Source organism: Somniosus microcephalus, unplaced genomic scaffold, assembly GCF_052327205.1.
Source record: "Somniosus microcephalus isolate GS21.2 unplaced genomic scaffold, FLI_Smic_1.0 unresolved_chr1, whole genome shotgun sequence".
NCBI lineage: Eukaryota > Metazoa > Chordata > Chondrichthyes > Squaliformes > Somniosidae > Somniosus > Somniosus microcephalus.
The window spans coordinates 138,160,732-138,186,141 of record NW_028225179.1 but is presented as its reverse complement, the minus strand read 5'-3'; the positions used below and the strand labels follow the sequence as shown (position 1 = coordinate 138,186,141).

The window sequence follows — 25,410 nt, the reverse complement described above, 5'->3', positions numbered from 1 at the left end:
ATGATTGGCCTCCAACAGCCACAACCACTGGGTCGGACGTTCCTGTGTACATTATATAACAGTACATTGGGTACGAGAGATTACATAAACTAGGCTTGTATTCCCTGGAATACCGAAGGTAAAGGGGAGAGAAATTAGGAAACACTGTCATGTAAAGGTTTGTGGAAATGTAGAGCTCAATCCAACAAAAAGCAGTAGATGCAAGTTCAATTAATAATTTTAAATCTGTGATCGATGGATTTTTGCTCGACAGAGGTATAAAAGGATATGGAGCCAAGGTAGGTTGATGGAATTAGGATTCAGATCAGCCATGATCTCATTGATCAAGCTCGAGAGGCTGAATGGCCTCTTCCCATCCCTATGTGTAATGCTCCTATGTAAATAGAGGTAAACGAATATGATTTGGTTGGGATTATGGAAACGTGGCTCAAGGATGGCCAAGACTGGGAACTCAACATCCAGGGGTATTCGATATTCAGGAAAGATGGGCAAAAAGGAAAGGGAGGTGGGGTCGCATTACTGGTTAAAGAAGGGATTAATACAATTGTAAGGAAGGATATTAGCTCTGATGTGGAATCTGTATGGGTAGAGCGGAGAAATACCATGGGGCAGAAAACGTTCGTGGGAGTGGTATATAGACCTCCAAACAGTAAGGCGGAGGTTGGGGATGGCATTAAAAGGGAAATTAAAGAAGCGTGCATTAAGGGCACAGCAGTCATCATGGGTGACTTTAATCTACATATAGATTGGGCTAACCAAATTAGTAACAATACTGTGGAGGAAGAATTCCTGGAGTGTTTACGGGATGGTTTCCTGGACCAATGTGCCGAGGAACCAACCAGAGATCAGGCCATCTTAGACTGGGTATTATGTAACGAGAAAGGATTAATTAGCAATCTTGTTGTATGAGGCCCCTTCGGTCGGAGCGATCATAATATGATTGAATTCTTCATTAAGATGGAGAATGAAGTAGTTGACTCAGAGATTAGGGTCCTAAATTTAAATAAAGGAAACTACAATGGTCTGAGGCGCGAGTTGGGTAGGATTGATTGGGGAATGTCACTCAAATGGTTGACGGTGGATAGGCAATGGCAAACATTCAAAGACCGCATGGATGAACTACAGAAAATGTTCTTCCCAGTTTAGCACAAAAATAAAACAAAAAAGGTGACTCAACCGTGGCTAACAAGGGAAATTAGGGATAGCATAAGATCCAAGGAGAGGACATATAAATTGGCCAGAAAAAGCAATAATCCTGAGGATTGGGAGCAATTTAGGATTCAACAAAGGAGAACAAAGGGATTAATTAAGGGGAAAATAGAATATGAGAGTAAGCTTTCAGGGAACATAAAAACTGACTGTAAAAGCATTTATAGATATGTGAAGAGAAAAAGATTGGTGAAGTCAAGCGTAGGTTCCTTGCAGTCAGAATCAGGGGAATTTATAATGGGGAACAAAGAAATGGCAGACCAACTAAATACATATTTTGGTTCTGTTTTCACAAAGGAGGACACAAATAACCTCCCAGAGATGTCAGGGAACATAGGGTCTGATGAAAGGGAGGAACTGAAAGAAATCAGTATTTGTAGGGAAATGGTGTTAGGGAAATTGATGGGATTGAAGGCCGATAAATCCCCAGGGCCTGATAATCTACATCCTAGGGTACTTAAGGAAGTGGCCCTAGAAATAGTAGATGCATTACTGATCATCTTCCAACATTCGATGGAATCTGGAACAGTACCCATGGATTGGAGGGTAGCTAATGTTACCCCACTATTCAAAAAAAGGTGGTAGAGAGAAAACGGGGAATTACAGACCGGTAAGCCTGACATCGGTAGTGGGGAAAATGGTAGAGTCCATTATAAAAGATGTAATAGCAGAGCACTTGGAAAACAGTGACAGGATCGGACAAAGTCAACATGGATTTACAAAAGGTAAATCGTGCTTGACTAATCTACTGGAATTTTTTGAGGATGTAACTGGTAAAATAGATAAGGGAGAACCAGTGGACGTGGTGTATCTGGACTTTCAGAAGGCCTTCTAGAAGGTCCCGCATAAGAGATTAGCGTGTAAAGTTAAGGCACATGGGATTGGGGGCAAGGTATTGATTTGGATAGAGAACTGGTTGGCAGACAGAAAGCAAAGCATTGGAATAAACGGGTCCTTTTCCGAGTGGCAGGCAGTGACTAGTGGGGTACCGCAGTGATCAGTGCTAGGACCCCAGCTATCACAATATATATTAATGATCTAGACAAGGGAACGAGATGTAATATCTCCAAATTTGCAGACGACACAAAGCTGGATGGGCATGTGTGCTGTGAGGAGAATGTCGAGAAACTCCAGGATGATTTGGACATGTTGGGTGATTGGGCAGAAGCATGGCAGATGCAATATAACGTGGATAAATGTGAGGTTGTCCACTTTGGTGGCAAAAACAGGAAGGTAGATTATTATCTAAATGGCAATAGATTGGGAGAAGGGGAAGTGCAATGAGACCTGGGTGTCCTTGTGCACCAGTCACTGAAGGTAAGCATGCAGGTGCAGCAGGCGGTTAAGAAGGCAAATGGTATGTTGGCCTTCGTAGCGAGAGGGTTGGAGTACAGGAACAAGGATGTCTTGCTGCAGTTGTACAGGGCCTTGGTGAGACCACACCTTGAGTATTGTGTGCAGTTTTGGTCGCCTTATCTGAGGAAGGAAGTTCTTGCCATGGAAGGAGTTCAGCGAAGATTCACCAGGCTGATACCTGGGATGGCAGGAATGACGTATGAGGAGAGATTGGGTCGATTGGGCTTGTACTCGCTGGAGTTTAGAAGAATGAGAGGTGATCTCATTGAAACTTATAAGATTCTGACAGGACTGGACAGACTAGATGCAGGAAGGATGTTCCCGATGGTCGGGGAGTCCAGAACCAGGGGACACAGTCTAAGGATAAAGGGTAGGCCATTTAGTCCAGAAATTTTGAGGAATTTCTTCACCCAGAGAGTGGTGAACCTGTAGAATTCTCTACCACAGAAGGCAGTGGAGGCCAGTTCATTAAATATATTCAAGAAGGTGTTGGATATATTTCTTAAGGCTAAAGGGATATGAGGAGAAAGCAGGGACCGGGTACTGAATTTGGATGATCAGCCATGATCACATTGAATGGCGGAGCAGGCTCGAGGGGCCGAATGGCCTACTCCTGCTCCTATCTTCTATGTTTCTATGTTTCTATATTAAACAGCAGCACACAGCATAATACTGGGGAGAACCCTTTAGCCTATATAAAGGTACATTCTGTTTGGTGGCTAGGAATCTGTTGTTGAATGGTTTGAACTGTGAAATAGTGGATGACACAGAAGACTCTGGTGGATTCCCGCCTGCTTTGAGCTCACCTTCCAAGATCATCTCCTGTGTCTTGTTGCTGATGTGATAGGTCCAGTGTCGCGGCAAACAGCTCATCGTTCTGTGGAACAATAGAAAGCAATGTTGCTGATAACTCTCTCACCTCCTCTACTGAAGACCCCGATTACTCTCTCACCTCCTCTACCGAAGACCCCGATTACTCTCGCACCTCCTCTACTGGAGACCCTGATATATGCCAGGGTGCAGTTCCCTGGGCACCAAAGAACTTCTACGTGAACATTGCGGGAAATAGAAACATAGAAGATAGGAGCAGGAGTAGGACATTCGGCCCCTCGAGCCTGCTCCGCCATTTAATGAGATCATGGCTGATCATCCAAATTCAGTACCCTGTTCCTGCTTTCTCCCCATATCCCTTGATCCCTTTAGCCTTAAGAAATATATCCAACGCCTTGAATATATTTATTGAATTGGCCTCTACTGCCTTCTGTGGTAGAGAATTCCACAGCTTCACCTCTCTCTGGGTGAAGAAATTCCTCCTCATCTCCGTCCTAAATGGCTTACCCCTTATCCTTAATTAGATCAGGTCTGCAACTGAGCCATACAGTCCAGAAGGTCCCCTGTAAATCCCAGATCCTGCATTTGCTGATCTCAGCTGGGGCACCCACTGGGTATAACTCTCCCGTGTACATTATACAACAGTACACTGGGTATAACTCTCCCGTGTACATTATACAACAGTACACTGGGTATAACTGTTGGATCCGTGGTTCAGTGGATATGCTATTATTAAATAATCACACGGATGCTGTACATTAACAATAAACAGGTCTTTACTGGAGGAGGGTAGTCTCAAGACAGGGGGTACAGAGGTATGCACAAAGCTTATATACCGGTGTGGTCGCTGCCGGTACTACAGTATACAGGAGCTGTAAAAGTAGTTCTGACTTCAGGCACATATACACAGGAGCGTTATTGTAGTGTATCATACAACAGTACACTGGGTATAACTCTCCCGTGTACATTGTACAACAGTACACTGGGTATAACTCTCCTGCGTACTGTGATCAACCACCCCCTAGACCGAAGGGGGTGTTGATGCGGGAACAGGAGAACATAAGCACAGTCACAAGATTAGTCTATGAAAAACAGCAATTAGCTGTGTTTTATTTTAGGAAATGGGGAAAAAAAAGGTTCACGACTGGCAAAATCCCAAAACATATGACGTTCAAAAAAGAAAAATGAAGAACAATACCATCACCCGCCCGGGTGGTTAGGAAGGCAGTCCTTAAAACAATTTTCTCCAAAACAATAAGCCAGGGTTACTTTACCACTGGATCTTTGTCAGCCGGTCCAGGAATCACATCAGGCTCTCAGAGCTAAACAACATTCCACCCAGGTTCAATAGTAGACCTCTCTGTGGCAGCTGCAAGCCGGTCCTCAACAACAGACTTGGCTCTGTCCTGGCTTTCTCCCTCTCCCTCTCCCTCTCCCTCTCCCTCTCCCTCGGCCCTCTCCTCAGGCACTGGCCTCTGGCCCTGAAGGGATGCACTAGTTGGCCTTTTAAACTTGTGAGCTAATGGGTAGATTTGCATCAGGTGTGTTGGAGGTGGGTGTGGCCTTCACCTGAATTGGAGTGAGAGGGGGACTTTGTCATCCAGCCAGATTGCCTCCCTCTCTTCCGCGGCCATGTTCGCGCCCGGGTGGCCCTGGAGATGGAGCACGCGGTGTCCGCCGGCGCGCTCGAGCACTTCCGTGACCGGTGGGCGCCGCGGGGACTGGAGTGCATAATTGGATTAAACAACCAAATTTTAATTTGATTTGTTAAGGTTTATTTAAAGATTTGTTAGTGGTTTAGTTACAGTTTATTTGTTCATTTATTTGGTCTTACCAAAAGAGGAGAGGGGGACTTTGTCTCCATCTGGTGGCCACATACCGCCCATCCACCACAAACCGCCCCCATAGCTCACATATCCCCCCCCCCTCAGCTCCGACCTCCGGGAAAGGGCGCAGGCAGACCAAAGGGCCACACATCTGGAGAGGGCATCAGCATTCCCATGGCGGGTACCAGACCTGTGAACGACAGTAAACTTAAATGGCTGTAAACTCAGGAACCACCTAGTAACCCATGAATTGGTCTCCTTGTTGCATGCCATCCAGGTTAGTGGGGCATGATCAGTCACCAGAGTGAATCGTCTCCAGAGCAGGTAATACTTTAAGCTGTCCAGAGCCCATTTTATGGCCAAGCACGCCTTTTCCACGACGGAATACCACTGTTCCCTTGGGAGCATTTTTCTGCTGAGGTATAGAATAGGGTGCTCCTCACCTGACACGACTTGGGATAAGACCGCTCCCAAACCTGTGTCTGAGGCATCCGTTTGGACAAGCAGCTCCTTTGAAAAGTCAGGGGTCACGAGTATCGGTCCAGAACAAAGGGCTTCCTTTAGGGTAGTGAAAGCCCTCTCTGCTTCAGGAGACCACTGCACCATGTTGGATCTGCGCTTCTGCGTCAAGTCTGTCAGGGGAGACACTATTGAAGCAAAATTAGGAATAAATCTCCGGTAATAACCAGTCAGTCCCAGGAATGCTCTTACTTGCTTCTTGTTTACAGGCCTGGGCCAATTTCGGATAGCCTCCAATTTCCTCACTTGTGGCTTAACATTACCTCTGCCAATTGTAAACCCGAGGTATTCAGTTTCTGACCACCCCAATTTACATTTCTTCGGGTTAGCAGTCAACCCAGCTTCCCTTAGGGACTGAAGTACTGCTTGTACTTGGAACGGGTGAGTGGACCAACCCTCGCCATGAATCACCACATCGTCTAAGTAAGCAGCGGCGTACTTATAGTGCGGGCGGAGAACTCGGTCCATCAATCGCTGAAAGGTAGCGGGAGCTCCATGAAGTCCAAATGGGAGGACCCGGTACTGGTATAGCCCCCCAGGTGTGGCGAAGGCCGTCTTCTCCTTCGCACTGGACGAGAGGGGCACCTGCCAATAACCCTTCGTGAGGTCTAACGTGGCGATGAACCGAGACTTCCCAAGCCAGTCAATGAGTTCATCTATCCGTGGCATGGGGTAAGCATCAAATTTGGACACTGCGTTAAGCTTCCTGAAATCATTGCAGAATCGCACTGTCTTATCGGGCTTAGGAACAAGTACTATTGGGTTGGACCAAGGGCTGTGCGATTCTTCAATGACTCCCAATTGCAACATCATGCTCACCTCATCTTGTATGGCCTGTTGTCTGGCTTCAGGGATACGATAGGGTCGTTGGTGGACAACCCTACCCTGTTCTGTCTTAATCTCATGCTGTACCAGGGTAGTTCTCCCCGGTAGTGAGGAAAAAACATTGGTATTGCGGTCCACCAACTCCTGTAGTTCTTGTTTTTGTCTGTTGTCCAGGTCAGGTCCTAGGAGCAGGACTTCCCTGGGAAAATCCTGGATATCTGTAGGAAGAGGAAGAACACTGCACAAAGCCTCACGATCATGCCATTTCTTCAGTAGGTTAACATGGTAGACTTGGGTAGGTTTACGTCTTCCTGTTTGGTTTACTTTGTAATTTACCGGTCCCACCTTTTCGATCACCTCATCGGGGCCTTGCCAGGAGGCCAAGAACTTGTTCTCCACCGTGGGCACCAACACCAGAACCCAGTCTCCTGGCTGGAACTCCCGCGGTTGTGCGCCCCGGTTATACACCCGCTGTTGTTCGTTCTGGGCTTGTATCATATGCTCCCGCACTACAGGCCAGATTTCCTTCATCTTGTCACGCATACCTTCCACGGGCTCAATGAGACTGCGGTGTGGGCTGGGCTGTTCTTCCCACGCTTCCTTTGCAATATCCAGGAACCCCCTGGGGTGGTGAGAATACAACAATTCAAAGGGAGAAAAACCAATAGAAGCTTGCAGTACCTCCCGGATGGCAAACATCAGGTAGGGCAGCACTTGGTCCCAGTCTCTCCCTTGTTTCTCCACGACTTTCCGCAGCATGGCCTTCAGCGTCTTATTAAAACGCTCTACGAGCCCGTCAGTCTGGAGATGATAAACTGACGTTCGCAACTGTATTACCTTGAGTAAGCGGCAGAAGTCCTTCATGATCTTGGACATGAATGGAGTACCTTGATCGGTGAGAATTTCACTGGGAAGACCAACCCTGCTGGACAAGAGAAACAACTCTTTAGCAATGTTTTTGGAGGTCATGGTCCTCAGGGGAATGGCCTCAGGGTAACGAGTACTGTAATCCATGATTACTAATGTGTACTGATAGCCTTTGGCTGATCTTACCAAGGGACCCACAATATCCATACCGATCCGGCTGAATGGTGTCTCTATGATGGGCAGTGGTACGAGAGGATTTCTGTAGTGGGGTATCGGGGCATGTTTCTGGCACTCGACAGTTCCGGCAATAGTCTCGACCAGCTCTTACCACTCCTGGCCAAAAAAATCTTCTCAGGACGCGGTCAGCAGTTTTCTCTGCCCCCAAGTGAGCTCCCAACAAGTGTGTATGGGCTAGGTGTAACACCATATTAACATGTTCCTTAGGGACCAGCAACTGTTCCACAATCTCCTCATTTTTCTTGTTGACTTGGTACAACAATTGGTTTCGGATTTCAAAATGTGGATACCTTACCGGAACATGTTCATTAACCGGCTTACCCTCCAGGACTTGTACATTGGCTCGTGCATGGGCGAGATTGGGATTCCGGAGCTGGGCCGTCCCAAATTGTCCCCCAATGGGTAGCTGTTCTGGTGTCGGCATCTAATCTTCTTCCTGTGACTCAGTCCGAGGATTGGGGATTACCGTCTCTCGAGAAGGCTCAGGGTTGGCCACTTCCTCCTCATCATCTGCCTCCTCATCGGCAGTCTGAGTTTCTGATGCAGTGTCTGCCTGTAACACTCGGAAGGGGTTTCTGGGCAACTTATACCCAGCTTTACAGTTAGATACAGTACGCTTAAATTTTTGTCTACCTGAGTTCTTGGGGACTGGTGTCTCAGCCTTCCAGAGTTCAGCGTAGAGTCGGCAATCTCGGCCAAGGAGAAGAGGGACTGGTAGATTTGGAACCACCCCACTCGCACCTTGCAAGCTCCTTTATCAGATAATATGGTCACCTCTTCTGTGGGGTACTCTTTGGTGTGCCCATGTATACAGGAAACCCTAAGGGTACCGAGGGATTTAGCTGGATTTCCTTCCACCAGGTGGGGCTGGACCAAGGAGACCATGCTTCCTGTGTCGATCATAGCTTGGACTGGCTTCCCATTCAGCTGGACTAAGACCATTAGAGGTGGGTATTCTTCTTGCCACCAGCAGGACGGAAGCAAATTGCAGGTTCTGCCGCCATCCGCGTCTGGAGGCCCCTCCGTAGGCATGGGCTCATCAGACAAACGACACTGCCAAGACATGTGGCCAAATTCACCGCAACGCCGACAGCGATGGGTTTCCTGAAGGAACGGGGAACGGATTGGTTCTCGGACCTTTGTTACCTCTCTCTGGCAGCCTTCATCTGGGCGGCGTGGAGGCCTGAACCTTTCTGGACTTCTTTTTCCCTTGTACTGCGGTCTCCTCTCTGTTCAGCTGTTTTTTTTAGGAGGGCGCTAGTGACTTGGTGCCGTTCCACCGCCTCAACGAGTTGATCAGCTGTTTGGGGATTAGCCTGACTTGCCACTCTTTTCATTTCGTAGGGCAGGGCGCATAAATATCTGTCGACGACCAGCCGTTCCATTACTTGGGTCACAGTCAATTGGTCGGGTTGGAGCCATCCTGCTGCAACCCGAATCAGTTCGCACATCTGGCTTCTTGGGGATTCACTAGGTTGGAACACCCACTCATGGAATTTCTGTGCTTGAATCGGTGGACTCAGTTCATACCGCCGAAGTATTTCAGAAGTCAGTTTTCCATAGTTAGCCGCAGCGTCGCTGCCCAGGTCTAAATACGCTTTTTGGGCGGGACCAATGAGAAAAGGCGCCAAGAGCCCGGCCCATTGCTCCGGAGGCCATTTTTCCCTCTTTGCAGTCCTCTCAAAGGCCTGTAGGTAGGCCTCTGTTATCCTCCTCTGTCATTTTGGGAATGTAACGCCCAGCTGCATTGGTTGGCACATCGGGTTGGCGGGTGCTAATGGGAGGTTGATCAGCTGAGGCGTTTAGCCGCTCCAGTAGGTTTGCCTCAGTAGCTCATTGCCACGGCACTGTTCCTCAAGAATTTTTTGTATTTGTTCATGTTGGGCCATACTGGCCCTGATAAACTGCTGCAAAATGGCCTCCATCTCTCCACCAAAGGGTTTTCAACAATGTGTGCTTTGTCCTGCCAGCCACCAGTGGGCTAAAGCCGCATTCTCCACCATATGTGATCAACCACCCTCTAGACCGAAGGGTGTGTTGATGCGGGAACAGGAGAACACAAGCACAGTCACAAGATTGGTCTATGAAAAACAGCAATTAGCTGTGTTTTATTTTAGCAAACGGGGAAAAAAAGGTTCACGTCTGGAAAAATCCAAAAACATATGACGTTCAAAAAAGCAAAATGAAGAACAATACCATCACCCGCCCGGGTGGTTAGGAAGGCAGTCCTTAAAACAATTTTCTCCAAAACAATAAGCCAGGGTTACATTACCACTGGATCTTTGTCAGCCGGTCCAGGAGTCACATCAGGCTCTCAGAACTAAACAACATTCCACCCAGGTTCAACAGTAGACCTCTCTGTGGCAGCTGCAAGCCGGTCCTCAACAACAGACTTGGCTCTGTCCTGGCTCTCTCCTCAGGTCCTGACCTCTGGCCCTGAAAGGGATGCACTAGTTGGCATTTTAAACTTGTGAGCTAATGGGTGGATTTGCCTCAGGTGTGTTGGAGGTGGGTGTGGCCTTCACCTGAATTGCAGTGAGAGGGGGACTTTGTCTCCATCTGGTGGCCACATACCGTCCATCCACCACAAACCGCTCCCATAGCTCACAGTACATTATACAACAGTGCACTGGGTATAACGCTCCTGTGTACATTATACAACAGTACACTGGGTATAACTCTCCTGTGTACATTATACAACAGTACACTGGGTATAACTCTCCTGTGTACATTATACAACAGTACACTGGGTATAACTCTCCTGTGTATATTATACAACAGTACACTGGGTATAACTCTCCTGTGTACATTATACAACAGTACACTGCGTATAACTCTCCTGTGTACATTATACAACAGTACACTGGGTATAACTCTCCTGTGTATATTATACAACAGTACACTGGGAATAACTCTCCTGTGTACATTATACAACAGTACACTGGGTATAACTCTCCTGTGTACATTATACAACAGCGCACTGGGTATAACTCTCCTGTGTACATTATACAACAGTACACTGGGAATAACTCTCCTGTGTACATTATACAACAGTACACTGGGAATAACTCTCCTGTGTATATTATACAACAGTACACTGGGTATAATGTTCCTATGTACATTATACAACAGTACACTGGGTATAACTCTCCTGTGTACATTATACAACAGCACACTGGGTATAACTCTCCTGTGTACATTATACAACAGTACACTGGGAATAACTCTCCTGTGTACATTATACAACAGTACACTGGGAATAACTCTCCTGTGTATATTATACAACAGTACACTGGGTATAATGTTCCTATGTACATTATACAACAGTACACTGGGTATAACTCTCCTGTGTATATTATACAACAGTACACTGGGAATAACTCTCCTGTGTATATTATACAACAGTACACTGGGTATAACTCTCCTGTGTATATTATACAACAGTACACTGGGAATAACTCTCCTGTGTACATTATACAACAGTACACTGGGTATAACTCTCCTGTGTATATTATACAACAGTACACTGGGTATAACTCTCCTGTGTACATTATACAACAGTACACTGCGTATAACTCTCCTGTGTACATTATACAACAGTACACTGGGTATAACTCTCCTGTGTATATTATACAACAGTACACTGGGAATAACTCTCCTGTGTACATTATACAACAGTACACTGGGTATAACTCTCCTGTGTACATTATACAACAGCGCACTGGGTATAACTCTCCTGTGTACATTATACAACAGTACACTGGGAATAACTCTCCTGTGTACATTATACAACAGTACACTGGGAATAACTCTCCTGTGTATATTATACAACAGTACACTGGGTATAATGTTCCTATGTACATTATACAACAGTACACTGGGTATAACTCTCCTGTGTACATTATACAACAGCACACTGGGTATAACTCTCCTGTGTACATTATACAACAGTACACTGGGAATAACTCTCCTGTGTACATTATACAACAGTACACTGGGAATAACTCTCCTGTGTATATTATACAACAGTACACTGGGTATAATGTTCCTATGTACATTATACAACAGTACACTGGGTATAACTCTCCTGTGTATATTATACAACAGTACACTGGGAATAACTCTCCTGTGTATATTATACAACAGTACACTGGGTATAACTCTCCTGTGTATATTATACAACAGTACACTGGGAATAACTCTCCTGTGTACATTATACAACAGTACACTGGGTATAACTCTCCTGTGTATATTATACAACAGTACACTGGGAATAACTCTCCTGTGTACATTATACAACAGTACACTGGGTATAACTCTCCTGTGTACATTATACAACAGTACACTGGGTATAACTCTCCTGTGTACATTGTACAACAGTACACTGGGGAAAACTCTCCTGTTGACATTGTACAACAGTACACTGGGTATAATTCGTGTGTACATTATACAACAATACACTGGGTATAACTCTCCTGTGTACATTGTACAACAGTACACTGGGTATAACTCTCCTGTGTACATTATACAACAGTACACTGGGGAAAACTCTCCTGTGTACATTATACAACAGTACACTGGGTATAACTCTCCTGTGTACATTATACAACAGTACACTGGGTATAACTCTCCTGTGTACATTATACAACAGTACACTGGGGAAAACTCTCCTGTGTACATTGTACAACAGTACACTGGGTATAACTCTCCTGTGTACATTATACAACAGTACACTGGGGAAAACTCTCCTGTGTACATTGTACAACAGTACACTGGGTATAATTCTCCTGTGTACATTGTACATCAGTACACTGGGTATAATTCTCCTGTGTACATTGTACAACAGTACACTGCGTATAACTCTCCTGTGTACATTATACAACAGTACACTGGGTATAACTCTCCTGTGTACATTGTACAACAGTACACTGGGTATAACTCTCCTGTTGACATTGTACAACAGTACACTGGGTATAACTCTCCTGTGTACATTATACAACAGTACACTGGGGAAAACTCTCCTGTGTACATTATACAACAGTACACTGGGTATAACTCTCCTGTGTACATTATTCAACAGTACACTGGGGAAAACTCTCCTGTGTACATTATACAACAGTACACTGGGTATAACTCTCCTGTGTACATTATACAACAGTACACTGCGTATAACTCTCCTGTTGACATTGTACAACAGTACACTGGGTATAACTCTCCTGTGTACATTATACAACAGTACACTGGGTATAACTCTCCTGTGTACATTGTTCAACAGTGCACTGGGTATAACTCTCCTGTGTACATTATTCAACAGTACACTGGGTATAACTCTCCTGTGTACATTATTCAACAGTACACTGGGGAAAACTCTCCTGTGTACATTATACAACAGTACACTGGGTATAACTCTCCTGTGTACATTATACAACAGTACACTGCGTATAACTCTCCTGTTGACATTGTACAACAGTACACTGGGTATAACTCTCCTGTGTACATTATACAACAGTACACTGGGTATAACTCTCCTGTGTACATTATACAACAGTACACTGGGTATAACTCTCCTGTGTACATTGTACAACAGTACACTGGGGAAAACTCTCCTGTGTACATTATACAACAGTACACTGGGTATAACTCTCCTGTGTACATTATACAACAGTACACTGGGTATAACTCTCCTGTGTACATTATACAACAGTACACTGGTGAAAACTCTCCTGTGTACATTGTACAACAGTACACTGGTTATAATTCTCCTGTGTACATTGTACATCAGTACACTGGGTATAACTCTCCTGTGTACATTATACAACAGTACACTGGGTATAACTCTCCTGTGTACATTGTTCAACAGTGCACTGGGTCTAACTCTCCTGTGTTAATTATTCAACAGTACACTGATTATAACTCTCCTGTGTACATTGTACAACAGTACACTGGGTATAACTCTCCTGTGTACATTATACAACAGTACACTGGGGAAAACTCTCCTGTGTACATTGTACAACAGTACACTGGGTATAATTCTCCTGTGTACATTGTACATCAGTACACTGGGGAAAACTCTCCTGTGTACATTATACAACAGTACACTGGGTATAACTCTCCTGTGTACATTATACAACAGTACACTGGTGAAAACTCTCCTGTGTACATTGTACAACAGTACACTGGTTATAATTCTCCTGTGTACATTGTACATCAGTACACTGGGTATAACTCTCCTGTGTACATTATACAACAGTACACTGGGTATAACTCTCCTGTGTACATTGTTCAACAGTGCACTGGGTCTAACTCTCCTGTGTTAATTATTCAACAGTACACTGATTATAACTCTCCTGTGTACATTGTACAACAGTACACTGGGTATAACTCTCCTGTGTACATTGTACAACAGTACACTGGGTATAATTCTCCTGTGTACATTGTACATCAGTACACTGGGTATAATTCTCCTGTGTACATTGTACAACAGTACACTGCGTATAACTCTCCTGTGTACATTATACAACAGTACACTGGGTATAACTCTCCTGTGTACATTGTACAACAGTACACTGGGTATAACTCTCCTGTTGACATTGTACAACAGTACACTGGGTATAACTCTCCTGTGTACATTATACAACAGTACACTGCGTATAACTCTCCTGTTGACATTGTACAACAGTACACTGGGTATAACTCTCCTGTGTACATTATACAACAGTACACTGGGGAAAACTCTCCTGTGTACATTATACAACAGTACACTGGGTATAACTCTCCTGTGTACATTATTCAACAGTACACTGGGGAAAACTCTCCTGTGTACATTATACAACAGTACACTGGGTATAACTCTCCTGTGTACATTATACAACAGTACACTGCGTATAACTCTCCTGTTGACATTGTACAACAGTACACTGGGTATAACTCTCCTGTGTACATTATACAACAGTACACTGGGTATAACTCTCCTGTGTACATTATACAACAGTACACTGGGGAAAACTCTCCTGTGTACATTATACAACAGTACACTGGGTATAACTCTCCTGTGTACATTATACAACAGTACACTGGTGAAAACTCTCCTGTGTACATTGTACAACAGTACACTGGTTATAATTCTCCTGTGTACATTGTACATTAGTACACTGGGTATAACTCTCCTGTGTACATTATACAACAGTACACTGGGTATAACTCTCCTGTGTACATTGTTCAACAGTACACTGGGTATAACTCTCCTGTGTACATTATACAACAGTGCACTGGGTCTAACTCTCCTGTGTTAATTATTCAACAGTACACTGATTATAACTCTCCTGTGTAGATTGTACAACAGTACACTGGTTATAATTCTCCTGTGTACATTGTACATCAGTACACTGGGTATAACTCTCCTGTGTACATTATACAACAGTACACTGGGTATAACTCTCCTGTGTACATTGTTCAACAGTACACTGGGTATAACTCTCCTGTGTACATTATACAACAGTGCACTGGGTCTAACTCTCCTGTGTTAATTATTCAACAGTACACTGATTATAACTCTCCTGTGTAGATTGTACAACAGTTCACTGGGTATAACTCTCCTGTGCCAGTATGACTCAGTTGGTAGCATTCTTGACTCTGAGTCAGAAGGTTGTGTGTTCAGTAGTCCCAATCCAGAGACCTGAGCACAAAAATTGAGACCGACACTCCAGTGCGGTGCTGACGGAGTGCTGCACTGTCGGATGTGCTGTCTTTCAGATGAGACATTAAACCGAGACCCCGTCTGCCCTCTCAGGTGGACGTAAAAGATCCCATGGCATTATTTCGAAGAAGAGCAGGGGCGTTATCCCTGGTGTCCTGGGCCAATATTTATCCCTCAATCAACATCACTGAAAAAACAGATTATCTGGTCATTGACACACTGCTGTTTGTGGGAGCTTGCTGTGCGCAAATTGGCTGACTACACTTCAGAAAAGTACTTCATTGGCTGTAAAACGCTTTGGGACATCCGGTGGTTGTCAAAGGCGTTATATAAATGCAAGTCTTTCTTTCTTTGTGTACATTTTACAACAGTACACTGGTTATAATGCTATTTGCCTCAACCACTTCCTGTGGTGGTGAGTTCCACATTCTAAAGAAATTTCTCCTTATTCCCCTATTGGATTTATTAGTAACTATCTTGTATTTATGGCCTGTAGTTCTGGATCCTCCCACAAGTGGAAACAGTCTCTCCACATCTTATCTGTCCAACCCATTCATAATTTTAAAGACCTCTATCAGGTCACCTTTAAGCCTTCACTTTTTTTTTTAAAAAGCCCCAACCTGTTCAATCTTTCCCGATAGCTGTAATCTCTCAGTTCTGGAGCTATCCTTCTGAATCATTTTTTTGCACTGTCTCCAGTGCTTAAATGTCCTTTTTACAGTATGGAGGCCAGAAACATAGAAACATAGAAGATTGGAGCAGAAGTAGGCCATTCGGCCCCTCGAGCCTGCTCCGCCATTCTATGAGATCATGGCTGATCATCCAAATTCAGTACCCGGTCCCTGCTTTCTCCCCATATCCCTTGATCCCTTTAGCGTTAAGAAATATATCTAACTCCTTCTTGAATATAATTAATGAATTGGCCTCAACTGCCTTCTATGGTAGAGAATTCCACAGGTTCACCACTCTCTGGGTGAAGAAATTCCTCCTCATCTCTGTCCTAAATGGCTTACCCCTTATCTTTAGACTGTGACCCCTGGTTCTGGACTCCCACGCCATCAGGAACATCCTTCCTGCATCTAGCATCTAGTCTGTCTAGTCCTGTTAGAATTTTATAAGTTTCAATGAGATCCCCTCTCATTCTTCTAAACTCCAGCGAGTATAAGCCCTCAAAGCCACCTTGAAAAAGTGTAACATCCCCACCGTCACCTGGGAATCCCTGGCCCAAGACCGCACAAAGTGGAGGAGAAGCATCTGGGAAGGCGCCGAACACCTCGAGTCTCTTCGCCGGGAGCAAGCAGAAGCCAAGCGCAGGCAGCGCAAGGAGCGCACGTCAACCCAAGCACCCCACCCCACCCGCCCCTTCAACCACCATCTGCCCCACCTGTGACAGAGACTGTAGGTCCTGCATTGGACTCATCAGTCACCTGTGAACTCATTTTTAATGTGGAAGCAAGTCATCCTCGGTTCCGAGGGACAGCCTAAGAGAGAAGAGAGAATTGACCCAATCTCTCCTCATACGTCATTCCTGCCATCCCAGGTATCAGTCTGGTGAATCTTCGCTGCGCTCCCTCCATGGCAAGAACATAATTCCTCAGATAAGGCGACCAAAACTGCACACAATACGCAAGGTGTGGTCTCACCAAGGCCCTGTACAACTGCAGCAAGACATCCTTGCTCCTGTACTCGAATCCTCTCGCTCCGAAGGCCAAGATACCATTTGCCTTCTTTACCGCCTGCTGCACCTACATGCTTACCTTCAGCGACTGGTGCACAAGGACACCCAGGTCTCGTTCCACTTCCCCTTCTCCCAATCTATTGCCATTCAGATAATAATCTGCCTTCCTGTTTTTGCCACCAAAGTGGATAACCTCGCATTTATCCACATTATACTGCATCTGCCATGCATCTGCCCAATCACCCAACCTGTCCAAATCATACTGGAGTTTCTCGGCATCCTCCTCACAGCACACATGCCCACCCAGCTTTGTGTCATCTGTAAACTTGGAGATATTACATCTAGTTCCCTCGTCTAGATCATTTATATATATTGTGAATAGCTGGGGTCATAGGACCGATCCCTGCGGTACCCCACTAGTCACTGCCTGCCACTCGGAAAAAGACTTGTTTATTCCAACTCTTTGCTTCCTGTCTGTGCACAGTGCTCTAAGTGCAACCTGACCAGGGTCCTATGGAAGTTTAACATAACTTCCCACTTCCTCTCACTCTCTAGCGAGAAATATGTAGAGAATTATGGGGGTAATTTTAACCTAACTCGACCAGGCGGGAATTCCACCGGATCGGGTGGAGCACCAGTTTTTTTTACCCGGCCCAACATTACTCTCCATTGACTTCAATGGGGTGTGAAATCACCGTTGCACCCGATCCCATCAGTTTCCCAAGGGCGGGATAGGTTAAAATAATGGATACCCGGGAGTGAGTTACAGGCTGGAATCTAATCGAGAGTTTCAGATGGTCTGTATATAGAATAATGGATACCTGGGAGTGAGTTACAGGCTGGAATCTAATCGAGGGGTTCAGATGGTTTATATATAGAATAATAATGGATACCTGGGAGTGAGTTACAGGCTGGAATCTAATCGAGGGGTTCTGATGGTTTATTTATAGAATAATGGATACCTGGGAGTGATTACAGGCTGGAATCTAATCGAGGGGTTTAGATGGTTTATATAGAGAATAATGGATACCTGGGAGTGAGTTACAGACTGGAATCTAATCGAGGGGTTCAGATGGTTTATATAGAGAATAATGGATACCTGGGAGTGAGTTACAGGCTGGAATCTAATCAAGGGCTTCAGATGGTTTATATATAGATTAATGGTTACTAGGGAGTGATTACAGGCTGGAAATTAATCGAGGGGTTCAGCTGGTTTATATATAGATAATCGATACCTGGGAGTTACAGGCTGGAATCTGATCGAGGGGTTTAGATGGTTTATATATAGAATAATGGATACCCGGGAGCTACAGGCTGGAATCTAATCGAGGGTTTCAGATGGTTTATATATAGAATATAATGGATACCCTGGAGTGAGTCACAGGCTGGAATCTAAAGAGCACAGAAGGAGGCCATTAGGCCCATCGTGCCTGTGCCAGCTCTTTGACCACATTGAGAGATACGAGCGTGGGGCAATGCAAGACCATATAAATCGGTGAAGTACGCACTGGCTGAGACGGAATTCTCCTCGCAGCAGCAGCTTCTCCTTGGCCTCCATGGGTGTGAGCAGGAAGACGGCGTTGTCCATGGCCCTGAATCTGAGCAGCGAGGTGTCCGAGTCTGCTGCCATCATGATGAAGTACCATTTGCCAGAGTACTGCGGAAGGAAAGGGACGACAAACACCATCAGGGAAACACTGCAATGATTGCAAACAAAATGGTGTCGGCTAACAGCAGAGGTTACAAAGTGCAACAACGTGTTTACAGCGCAGAAACAGGCCATTCAGCCCAACTGGCCCATGCCGGTGTTTATGCTCCACACGAGCCTCCTCCCATCCCGCTTCATCTCACCACATCAACATATCCTTCTATTCCTTTCTTCCTCATATATTTATCTAGCTTCCCCTTAATTGTATCTGTACTATTCGCCCCAACCACTCCCAGTGATAGCGAGTTCCACATTCTCACAGTTTCTCCTGAATTCATCTGACAAATATGCTCTGACCTGATTTTTCTAAAGGATTAAAGGGCGTGCTTTCAGCTGCCATTGGCAGCTTACCCACTGTTTATTAGTAATCTATTGGATCTCTTTCTGAAATCAGTAGCTTACGACCAGAGGTCATACGCACTGTTGACGACCTTGGAAGACCCGTTTGCTCTGCTGATTGTCCACACCAGTAACTCCACTTCAGTCCCAAGTTGGAGCCAGTGCAGGATGATGAAACCAGGAAACCTCCTGTTGGTTTCCCAGTTATCTTTTCCAGGGAATGCCCAATAATTTACCGGAGACGGGAAACTCTCTTCCCCTGGCCCTCTAAAGGATAAAGGAAGAACTTACATTTATATATCTCCTCTCACAACCTCAGGACATCCCAGACCGTTTTACAGCCAATGAAGTACTTTTTTTAAGTGTAGTCACTATTGTAATGTAGAAAATGTGGCAGCCAACATTGCGCACAACAAGATCCCGCAAACAGCAATGTAATAATGACCAGATAATCTGTTTTAGTGATAAATATTGGCCAGGACACCGGGGAGAACTCCCCTGCTCTTATTCAAAATAATGCCCTCTTTTACATCCACCTGAGAGGGCCTCGGTTTAACGTCTCATCTGAAAGATAGCGCCCCCGACAGTGCAGCGCTCCCTCAGTACTGCCCTCGGAGCGACAGCCTAGATTTTGTGCTCAAGTCTCTGGAGTGGGACTTGAACCCGCGAAACTTCTGACTTGGAGGCGAGAGAGTGTGGTCCACTGAGCCACGCCTGTCAAGGTGTATCTATCCGGGGAGGGGGAAGTAGAGGAGGCCCTGCTCAGTCCCTCCATCAATGGTACAGCACAGCTCAATTACTCAGCATATGGGCGAATAATGGGAAAAAAGGGAACAAAGCTCCTTTGGCAGCTCAGACCAGCCATGATCTAATTGAACGGTGGAACAGGCTTGAGGGGCTGAATGGCCTCCTCCTGTTCCTGGGTTCCAAATATGCCAGAATTTCACTTATTCAGTCACCATGAACCACTGGTCCTGCTGATGAACTGTGAGCCAATCTGAAGTTATTAACATGTAGCACCTTTCCAGGTACTACATGCGGTGTAACTGCTGCCCCAGGGCACTGTAAAGCCCTCCTCCTGTTCCTATATAACAGGTCAATATTTATCCCTCAACCAACATCACTAAAAACAGATGATCTGGTCATTATCTCGTTGCTGTGTGTGGGAGCTTGCTGTGTGCAAACTGGCTGTCGTGCTTCTCTACAGTACAACAGTGACTACACTTCAGAAAGTACTTCATTGGCTGCAAAGTGCTTCGGGGACGTCCTGAGGCCTTGAAAGGCGCTATATAAATGCAAGCCCTTTCTTTCTTTATGTTCCTAGTGGGTAAATGAGCCATCCCCTATCTTTGTAACCTCCTCCAGCCCTAAAACCCTCCCAGATTTCTGCACACCTCCAATTCTGGTCAATTTTCATCGCGCCACCATTGGCGGCCGTGCCTTCAGCTGCCTGGGCCCCAAGCTCTGGAATTCCCTCACTCAGCCTCTTCGCCTCTCTGCCTCTCTCTCTCCTCCTTTAAGATGCTCCTTAAAACCTACCTCTTTGACCCCTGTCCCAATATCTCCTTGTGTGGCTCGGGGTGTCAAATTTTGTTTGATAATTGCTCCCCTGAAGCACCTTGGGACGTTTTACTACACTAAAGGTGCTATACAAATGCAAGTTTCTGTTTTTGTAGTGGCCCGTTACAAAAACCCTGACAGTCCCATGTTTGATCCCCTGTCTCTGCTGAGGTAGCTGGTCTCAGCCAGGGTAGGGGGTGCTGTAACCATCCCGAAAATGTCAGCGTGTCCTATGCAACGGGGCGACGAGTTTCATGGAAAAATACACTCCTCCACGTTCGCTTCTAACAACACAGTGCAATCGATAAACTACGCTGATACGCCTCATCGCGATGCTTGACAAAAACAACACGTAATCCTTTCAGTTCCCCCTCAACAGAAGTTTGCCAAACACGTTCATAAAAGACAAAGTGGGGTAGAGCTTGACCTTGGGGCGACAGTGTAAAACGGGTGATAGCGAGTCGAGTCGGCAGTCCCGGTTTACATCTCTCCCCATTTTTATTTCCACTGAAGTCAAATCAGGAGAGATGTAAAACGGGGCTGCCGACTGGCTATCGCATGTCCGGCACTATCGCGCAAAGTCAAGATCTACCCCAAGGTCCTTCTAAGTAATGTCTACAAGATGTTTTGTTTTTGCACATGGCAGTTCTGTACCAGTAAGATGTGCAAAGACTTCAGTTTATTTAACTCCCTCTTGCTCTGCAAACTGTTGTCCGCCCCCCCCAGCTACGGTCTAGTCATTAAGTAGCGTTTTCTATCTGTTCCTTCTCTCTCCCTATTACATGATTGACCATTTTATTTTCTCTCCCACGGCCCCTGCCCCTGCAATTATCTCCCCTCCGCCCCGGTTTGTTAGGACCCGTTCTGCTATATGTGGTACCGGCTGCCCTTTCGCCACCTCGGCCTCCTGACCATTCTTCACATGGGCCTGCCCAGCCATTCAACTGCAGAGAGTATCACACACACACACACACCCGCACTTTGCAGCAGGCGAGCAATCCAGTGGAAGGAAATCGAGGCCGATTTCTCTGTCCTTTCCCCAAGCACTGAGGTGTGTTTAGGTCACCCAAGGCTGACATCAGCCCGCCCAGCACAGGCCGGGAATCCAACCTCAACGCCTTCCTAATCTGCGGGACTCAATTCCACGTTACGATATTTACCGATCCTCGGCAGCGGACGAGAGCTGGCTTGACGTTCGATAGAAGCTGCGCCGGACTTATTTATTTTATACCTGGGTCTTGTTGAGGCTTCCAGCAGACACCCTGTCGTCGTACTGACATTGCCAAAGAGCTTGTATGGTGAGTCCGAGGAGATACATCATCCATGACCACAGCCTTTGGCACATGACTGCAAAAAAGCAATTTCAAAAACAAGAATTGCTTCAACCGACCCCGAACTTATAGCCTTCGCAGATCAAGTGGACACTGAGTGTGCTGGACACAGGATGCTGGGTATTATGTAACAACACCACAATTATTAACTGCATTTCCCAATAAGTTTGAACCTTGAGCAGAACTGGGGAGGAATCAGAAGGAAAATATGTTACTCAGCAAAGAAAGGCCAACCTCCAGGAGTTAAGCTCCCGTTTCCTGTTTTGTGTCCTTCACACCAAAACCAAAGGCTCCTTCTTTACAAGTTGTTCTTTGCTTTTTAAAAGATAAATTGTCCATGTATTTTGGGAAAGCTGCTTTCCTTTGTTGCAACCATGTAACGCACATGATACAAATCACGTCAAAACCCAATCACTAAATGAGGCAACAGTTGTGTAAAATGGCGCTCGATTCTTTCGGTTATTCTCTGCCTCCTCCTCTCCCCCACCCCCCACTGCCAGCCTCCTCCTAACTCCAACTCACACCGAATTCCTCTACTCCTCCACAAAGTAACACACACCATCAGCCACCCACAACCTTTCACAAATCTACTCCCTTTGCTTCCCAACAACGATTTGTATTTATACAGCGCCTTTAACGTAGGTTTAATACTCAGCATGGAAAATTAGTCCGTAAAAAAATAATGACACGTTCCATCTCATCTGTGCCATGTATATTGAACAGAGCTTCAGGCAATGAGAAGTCTTCGGCCCATGTAAAATATGGATGGAATCCTTACAATCATGTTCAAAGATTTAAAAAGAGAAACAACTTAGAAACCAGGGGAATCCTTACAATGCCTAACCAGCCAACTATTCACAATATATATTAATAATCTAGACGAGGGAACTAGATGTAATATCTCCAAGTTTGCAGACGACACAAAGCTGGGTGGACGTGTGTGCTGTGAGGAGGATGCAGAGCAACTCCAGTATGATTTGGACAGGTTCGGTGATTGGGCAGATGCATGGCAGATGCAGTATAATGTGGATAAATGCGAGGTTATCCACTTTGGTGGCAAAAACAGGAAGACAGATAATTATCTGAACGGCAATAGATTGGGAAAAGGGGAAGTGCAATGAGACCTGGGTGTCCTTGTGCACCAGTCACTGAAGGTAAGCATGTAGGTGCAGCAGGCGGTTAAGAAGGAAAATGGTATGTTGGCCTTCGTAGCGAGAGGATTCGAGTACAGGAGCAAGGATGTCTTGCTGCAGTTGTACAGGGCCTTGGTGAGACCACACCTTGAGTATTGTGTGCAGTTTTGGTCGCCTTATCTGAGGATGTTCTTGCCATGGAGGGAGTGCAGCAAAGATTCACCAGACTGATACCTGGGATGGCAGGAATGACGTATGGAGAGAGATTGGGTCGATTAGGCTTATATTTGCTAAAGTTTAGCAGAATGAGAGGGGATCTCATTGAAACTTATAAAATTCTAACAGGACTAGACAGAATAGATGCAGGAAGGATGTTCCCGATGGCGGGGGAGTCCAGAACCAGGGGTCACAGTCTAAGGATAAGGGGTAAGCCATTTAGGACAGAGATGAGGAGAAATTTCTTCACCCAGAGAGTGGTGAACCTGTGGAATTCTCTACCACAGAAGGCAGTTGAGGCCAATTCATTAAATATATTCAAGAAGGAGTTAGATATATTTCTTAAGGCTAAAGGGATCAAGGGATATGGGGAGAAAGCAGGGACAGGGTACTGAATTTGGATGATCAGCCATGATCTCATTAAATGGCGGAACAGACGTGAGGTGCTGAATGGCCTACTCCTGCTCCTATCTTCTATGTTTAAGAACATAAGAAATAGGAGCAGGAGTAGGCCAATCAGCCCCTCGAGCCTGCTCCGCCATTCAATAAGATCATGGCTGATCTGATCCTAACCGCCAATCCACTATCACAGAACCATCTCCTGAATCTAACAGAATTAGACACACGAAATAAGAGCAGGATCAGGCTACACGGCCCCTGGGCCCGCTCCGCTACCCACAGGGCCATGACCGATCCGAACCTAGACTCATGTCCAAATTCCTGCCCGCTCCCCGTAACCCTTAATTCCCTTTACTTCTAGGAAACTGTCTATTTCTGTTTTAAATTTATGTAATGATGTAGCTTCTACAGCTTTTTGGGGCAGCATATTCCATGGACCTACCACCCTCTGAGTGAAGTAGTTCCTCCTCATCTCAGTTTTGAAAGAGCAGCCCCTTATTCTAAGACTATGCCCCCTAGTTCTAGTTTCACCCATCATCGGGCACATCCTCCCCGCATCCACCCGATCCAACCCCTTCACAATCTTATATGTTTCAATAAGATCGCCTCTCATTCTTCTGAACTCCAATGAGTAGAGTCCCAATCTACTCAACCTCTCCTCATATGTCCATCCCCTCATCCCCGGGATTAACCAAGTGAACCTTCTTTGTACTGACTCGAGAGCAAGTGTGTCCTTTCTTAAGTATGGACACCAAAACTGTACGCAGTATTCCAGGTGCGGTCTCACCAATACCTTGTACAACTGAAGCAATACCTCCCTATTTTTATATTCTATCCCCCTAGCAATGAAAGCCAACATTCCATTGGCCTTCTTAATCACTTGCTGCACCTGCATACTAACCTTTTGAGTTTTGTACACCAGGACCCCCAGATCCCTTTGTACTTCAGTACTTTCCAGTTTCTTGCCAATAAGATAATAACCTGCTCTACGATTTTTCCTGCCAAAGTGCATAACCTCACACTTTCCAGTATTGTATTCCATCTGCCAAATCTCTGCCCACTTACTTAGCCTGTCTATGTCCCCTTGCAGGTTTTTTATGTCCTCCTCACTCACTACTTTCCCTCCCATCTTAGTATCATCTGCAAACTTTGATATGTTACACTCGGTCCCCTCCTCCAAATCGTTAATATAGATTGTAAAGAGTTGGGGACCCAGCACTGACCCCTGTGGAACACCACTAGTTACTGATTGCCAGTCCGAGAATGAACCATTTATCCCAACTCTCTGCCTTCTGTTAGATAGCCAATCCTCTATCCATGCCAGAATATTACCCCCAATCCCGTGATTTTTTATCTTAAGCAATAATCTTTTGTGTGGCACCTTGTCAAATGCCTTTTGGAAGTCTAAATACACTACGTCCACTGGTTCCCCTTTATCCACCCTATATGTTACTTCCTCAAAGAACTCCAGCAAATTTGTCAAACATGACTTCTCCTTCATAAAACCATGCTGACTTTGTCCTATTAAATTATGATGATCCAAAAGTCCTGTTACTGTCTCCTTAATAATGGACTCCAATATTTTACCTACCACAGATGTTAGGCTAACCGGTCTATAGTTTCCAGCCTCTGTCTACTGCCCTTTTTAAATAAGGGCGTTACATTCGCAGTTTTCCAGTC

General features: G+C 45.5%; 1 protein-coding gene across 2 annotated transcripts in view; it reads right to left on the bottom strand.

Moving 5' to 3' along the window:
- The window catches only part of LOC147095997 (apolipoprotein M-like), a 49,541-nt gene extending 27,442 nt beyond the window's left edge, over positions 1–22,099 (bottom strand). The window contains exons 1-3 of one of the 2 annotated variants that reach the window (XM_085974953.1): positions 21,883–22,099; positions 18,553–18,701; positions 3,372–3,442 (exon numbers count right to left, since the gene is read on the bottom strand). In XM_085974953.1, the coding sequence (XP_085831079.1) occupies positions 3,372–3,442; positions 18,553–18,701; positions 21,883–21,996 (334 nt within the window). In that variant the 5' untranslated portion in view covers positions 21,997–22,099. The remainder of the gene's footprint in view (positions 1–3,371; positions 3,443–18,552; positions 18,702–21,882) is intronic. The other variant, XM_085974952.1, reaches the window with a different exon arrangement.
- Positions 22,100–25,410: the final 3,311 nt, after the last annotated feature.